Raw genomic sequence first — 6,217 nt, forward strand, 5'->3', positions numbered from 1 at the left:
TTTATGGCCTTGTTGTCGACCAAAAGGGACATTAGGGGTTTGTGATCTGTCTCCAGCTCAAATTTCCTGCCAAACACGTACTGGTGCATTTTCTTTACTGGATATACACATGCGAGGGCCTCTTTTTCTACCATCCCGTAGCCCCTTTCTGCCTGGGACAGACTTCTGGAGGCATAAGCGACCGGCTGTAACTGACACTTGGCATTAACATGCTGCAACACACACCCAACACCATAGGACGACGCATCGCACGTTCACACAAGTTTCTTACGTGGGTCGTATTGTGTTAACAGAGTGTTGGAACATAACAAATTGCGTGCTCTATTAAAAGCCCTTTCCTGGCTGTCCGCCCAGACCCATTCGCGACCTTTGCGTAGGAGCACGTGTAGCGGCTCGAGCAGCGTGCTCAATTTGGGAAGAAAGTTACCAAAATAGTTCAGGAGCTCCAGGAACGAACGCAGCTCCGTCGTGTTACGAGGTCTGTGTGCTCTCTGGATCGCTTCCGTCTTGGACGCAGTTGGGCTGATCCTGTCTGCTGTTACCCTCATCCCCAGGAATTCTATCTCTGGAGCTAGGAAGACGCACTTTGCCTTTTCAGTCGCAGCCCTACCCGGTCCAGTCTGCGTAGTACCTCCTCCAGGTTGTGGAGGTGTTCTTCAGTATCGTAACCCGTGATGAGGATGTCGTCCTGAAAAACCACCGTCCCTGGAATCGACTTGAGGAGGCTTTCCATATTTCGTTGGAAGATCGCGGCGGCCGAGCAAATCCCGAACGGACATCTGTTGTACTCAAACAACCCCTTGTGTGTCGTGATGGTGGTCAGCTTCTTCGACTCACTCGCCAGCTCCTGGGTCATGTCAGCTGAGGTCAGGTCCAACTTTGAAAAAAGTTTGCCACCGGATAGCGTCGCAAATAGGTCCTCCGCTCTCGGTAGGGGTACTGGTCTTGGAATGACACACAATTGATGGTGGCCTTGTAATCACCACATATCCTGACCGACCCATCCGCCTTGAGCACCGGCACGATCGTGCTCGCCCAGTCACTGAATTCGACTGGCGAGATGATGCCTTCCCTCAGCAGGCGGTCCAATTCGCCTTCTATCTTTTCCCGCATCATGTACAGCACCGCTCTGGCCTTGTGGTGTACTGGCCTGGCGTCCGGGTTTATGTGAATCACTACCTTGGCCCCCATGAAAGTGCCAATGCCGGGTTGAAATTATGAGTCAAATTTGTCCAGGATCTGTGAGCATGATACTCGCTCCGCAGAGGAAATTTCATTGACATCGCCCCATTTCCAGTTCATGACAGCAAGCCAACTCCTCCCCAGTAGTGCGGGACTGTCCCCTGGGACAATCCAGAGTTGCAACCTGTTCTTCGAATCCTTGTGGGTCATGACTACCATGGCGCTGCCTAGCACCGGAATGATCTGCTTTGTGTAAGTCCGTAGCTGTGCGTCAATTGGCGATAATTTTGGCCTCCTGGCCTTGGACGCCCACGACTTTTCGAACTGTTTGATACCCATCAGGGACTGGCTGGCCCCTGTATTTAGCTCCATTGATACTGGGATGCCATTGAGGAGCACTTTCATCATTATCGGTGGCGTCCTGGTGTATGAACTGTATTCGTGCTCCACATGAACTCGCTGAACTTCAGCTTCCAGCAATTTCCCCCAGCGTTCATTTCTGCAATTTCTGCAGGTAATTTGCTCATCTCTGCAAACTCCGGCTGAGTGTGTGTCTCCACGCCTCCAACATGAGCTGCTGTTGGAAACAAAAGGTCCCTTGCCAGTCGATCGTCCCTGACTGCCCCTGTGACTGTCCTTGAGTGTGCCATTAACAGGTGTTGATGGCCCCATTACTGGCCGCATTGTCCCTTGCAATGGCGTGAATCACCGTTCAGCTTGCCATTTTCTCTGTCGAACTCCCCCTCTGGGTTCGATTACATGTTGGGGCATGCCCGACTGCCCTTGTCTGCCTGGAGAACTGTGTGCTGCTTTAACAATATTGAATCTCTGTCCCAACCATTCCTTAACACAGTACCTCTCGTCTGTTCGACAAGTGGCCATGCTCGCGTGGTTTAAATCCCAGTTTCTTGTCGCCATTGATACGTCCTTACTATATAGTATAAATGCACACGAGGCCCATATTTGAGAGAAGGTCAGTCTGTGACCTGTCCTTTATTCCTCAGCACTCAAGTGATGAAGGTGGGTGGAGCTTCCCCTTTTATATCTGAAGGTCCAGGTTAGGAGTGTCTCCCACCTGGTGGTCATTGTTCTCACAGTGTACAACTTAGGTCAGATTATACATGGGTTACAATGCTGGTTGAATACATGACAGATTCGATGCTGGGGATGTTGGCCTGATCCAGAACACTAACGTTGGTGCATCTGTCCTCCCAGGGGATTTGCAGAATCTTGCAGTGACATTGTTGCTGGTATTTCTCCAGCGATTTGAGGTGTCTACTGTATATGGTCCACGTTTCTGAGCCATACAGGAGGGTGGGTATCACTACAGCCCGTAAACCATAAGCTTGATGACAGATTTGAGGGCCTGATCTTCGAACACTTTCTTCCTCAGGTGTCCGAAGGCTGCGCTGGTGCACTGGAGGCGGAGTTGAACCTCGTTGTCGATGTCTGCCCTTGCTGATAATAGGCTCCCAAGATATGGAAAGTGGTCCACGTTGTCCAGGGCCACACCGTGGATCTTGATGACTGGGTGGGGGGGCAGTGCTGTATGGTGGGGTCAGATTGGTCGAGGAACTTTGTCTTACAGATGTTTAGTGTAAGGCCCATGCTTTCATATGCCTCGGTGATTGCACTAGAGAGGGTGCAAAGGAGATTTACGAGGATGTTGCCTGGACTGGAGAATTTTCAGCTATGAGGAAAGATTGGATAGGCTGGGATTGTTTTCTTTGGAGCAGAGGAGGCGGAAGTGTATAAAATTATATTCCTTATTGAGGTGTCTTCTTCTTCTCAGGCAGTCCCTCAAATCGAGGAAGACTTGCTTCCACGCCAAAAAGGGATTCGTTCGATGAGTTCACAGATGTTTCAATGAAGGACCTAATATTCCAGGTCCCGAACTGCATATTGAAAGGTGGAAGCTGCATGTGCGTGGATTTTTTTAACGTGTGGTGGACGTTGCACACCAACCACCACACGGGCTTGACAGAGCTAGGTCTTGGTCCAATGGCAAGGATTAACCAAGTCGAATGGAGACTAGCTCTGCTGCAGACCGAGGACGTGCACATATCGCACTGGGAGCAGCGTGGCAGCTCCGAGGTGTATAAAATTATCAGAGGCCTAGATCCTCATAGGCGGTCCCTCGAACGAGGATGACTTGCTTCCACGAGAGTTCACAGATGTTTCGATGAAGGACCCGATGTTCAAGTCCTGAACTCCAGTTGAGGGAGTGGAAGATGCCTGTGCGTGAATTTTTTTTAACGTTTGGTGATCGTTGCACATCAGCCACCACACGGGCTTGACAGAGCTCGGCCTTTATCCAGTGGCAAGGATTAACTAGGACAACTGGAGACCTGCTCTGCTGCATGGACCTAGTGCGCACACATATCGCAGTGTGGGCACAGATAGAGTGGATAGGAAGGACCTATTTCCTTTAGCAGAGGGGTCAATAACCAGGGGGCATAGTGTCATGTATTAACCAGCATTGTAACCCATGTCTAAACTGACCTAAGTTGTACACCGTGAGAACACTGACCACTAGGTGGGAGACACTCCTAACCTGGACCTTCAGGTATAAAAGGGGAAGCTCCACCCACCTTCATCACTTGAGTGCGAAGGAATAAAGGACAGGTCACAGACTGACCTTCGCTCAAGCATGGGCCTTGTGTGCATTTATACTGTGTAGTAAGGACGTATCACATAGATTTAAAGAGAATTGATAGGAGGTTTTGAGGGGATTTAAGGGGACATTTTTTCACCCAGAGGGTGGTGAGCATCTGGAACTCACTGCCTGAAAGTGTGGTAGAGGCAGAAACCTTCACCACATTTAAAAAGTACTTGTATATACACTTGAAGTGTCAAAATCTACTACAGACCAAGAGCTGGAAAGTGGGATTATGCTGGAAAGCTCTTTGTCGGCCGGCATGGACACGATGGGCCGAATAGCCTCCTTCTGTGATGTAAATTTCTATGATTCTACTCCTGTACTTCCATACTCACACCGACTTACCTTACACCTCCACCCATCCTTCTCTATCTACGTTATCACCTCCCCATCTCACTACCCACTCCTCACACGCACCCTCATCCTTGTCCAATCATTCAAACTAACAATACACAAGGGGAGACACTTGGGTGCTTTAGCGAATGTATGAGTAAAGTTTCTGTTAATTGCTGTCAAGCATTGAAATCTTTATTTTCACCACTTTGCCTTCTTGGACAGATTTGTGTGCATTTTTCAATGTGTCTTCGTGAGTTCCAGTGAATGGTACCCCTCTCGCCCCCACCCCCAATCGTGATGAGTGTGAAAGGAATGGCTTGGACATTGTAGGGATGCTTTATGGTGCTGGTATGGGGTGCTCCCAACTGGGCATATGTGGCAGTCAGGGTGCAGTGTTAAGTGAAGCAAATCTGGACATAGTGCAGCATCAGTTGATTGTGGAGAAGGCTGGTGTGGATGTTTGTGCTGCTAGTGTGCCTGGTAATGCTGGTGTTGGGAATCTGAGGGCCAAGGTGAGATTATTTTCAAGGGCACCGATGATGATGGAATAGATGGCAGGTGAGGTTGAGATGACAGAAGCGATCCGTCAATGGTGAGAGCTTGTTCCAATGAAGTGCAACTGGATATAGAGTTTACTCCAACACTTGCTAGCTGCATAAAGGTCAATCTATCTTCTAACTGCAGTAAGCAACTGCTTCTAACCTTGGAAAGTGAAGACCTATGAAATGGGAGCTTTCATGGACCATTTGCAGCTGTCAGGTTAGTGAATTATTCACAACACCCAACCCTACTTACCTGACGTGATAACTGTGCTGCGAGAAACTCATTAAAAACCTGCTAAAATGGTAAGTACATGGTAAAATCCTGCTTAACTATCGTTTAACTATCTTTTAACTATCTAACTTGGCTAACCAGCCGCTTGGTGTTGGGTCTGTTCAGGAATGACAGACCCAACACTTGGGAAACTGACAAGGAGGCGGGTTTACAGCGGGATACCGACCCGCTGTCAATCTTTTTGATTTGGACAGTGGACCCACCTCCAAACCCGCACTCTGAGCGTCGGCAAAATTCCAGCCTTTGTGTCCAACCGTCCATTCATTCTGTTCTATTCATCTCTTTTCTCATTCAGGTTTTGGGCAAGTGGACAGCCCAATCAAAATGGAGATGAAGACTGTGCCGTGGCCTCTGAAACTCACGGATGGCACGATTGGCCGTGCAGTTCCAGACATTCCTTCATCTGTGAGAAATCACCATAATGCTATTTTCCTCAACGTTACAGTCAGTGCGAAGTGGAAAGTGAATCTATTTTTAACTGTTCAGTACGTGTACATTGGGCACGCAGCCCTGAGCTAGTATTGGGTGGGTGTGTGGCCAGGGCTCTCAGATTCAAGAGTCACATTCTAAAATGAATTGGATAAATACTTCAAGGGAAAATATTTACAGGGCTGTGGGGATAGAGCAGGGGAGTGGGATTAATTGCATAGCTCTATCAAAGAGCCGGCACAGGCACGATGGGCCGAACGACCTCCTTATGTGCTGGATCATTCTATGATTGTATGATTGCATGAAATCTGATCCTAGACAGGCAAGCTGCCAGCCCAGGTCCATCCCCCTCCGCGTCTGCTGCCGCGCTGCCCATTCCTCCCCTCGCCCCTCCCTGCTCCCCCTCTGCCCCCCACCGTCCTCTCCTCCAACCAACTTCCTCCTCACAGCTCTCCCTCCGGGCCCCTCCGCCCCACCTCTGCCCCACCCCTCCCCCCTGCCCAGGAGCCGTGGGCCGACTGAGTGTCGGAGGCTGACGGGATTGTTCAGGCCGCGACTGGCGAGCTGACTGACGTCCCCAGCTCACCGTGTTAGAGCCAGTGAGGCCAGAGTTCCAATTCTGATTGAGCCACAGGACGCCGAGACCAGCTCACCAACCAACCACTTCACCATTTTTTGCCAGTTTCTCAGCCGTGTCTCTCTTTGCAGCTAATGGGCACTGCCCATATTAAACCACACGGCTGGTACAATTTGATCCCTTGACCCTCTGACGCACAG

General features: G+C 49.9%; 1 protein-coding gene across 1 annotated transcript in view; it reads left to right on the plus strand.

The window, feature by feature from the left end:
- The window catches only part of LOC139244056 (CD209 antigen-like protein C), a 71,481-nt gene extending 66,048 nt beyond the window's left edge, over positions 1-5,433 (plus strand). The window contains exon 7 of the mRNA XM_070870957.1: positions 5,307-5,433. Within this exon, the coding sequence (XP_070727058.1) occupies positions 5,307-5,433 (127 nt within the window). The remainder of the gene's footprint in view (positions 1-5,306) is intronic.
- The last annotated feature ends 784 nt before the right edge of the window (positions 5,434-6,217 follow it).

This window comes from Pristiophorus japonicus, unplaced genomic scaffold (genome assembly GCF_044704955.1).
Source record: "Pristiophorus japonicus isolate sPriJap1 unplaced genomic scaffold, sPriJap1.hap1 HAP1_SCAFFOLD_201, whole genome shotgun sequence".
Taxonomy (NCBI): domain Eukaryota; kingdom Metazoa; phylum Chordata; class Chondrichthyes; family Pristiophoridae; genus Pristiophorus; species Pristiophorus japonicus.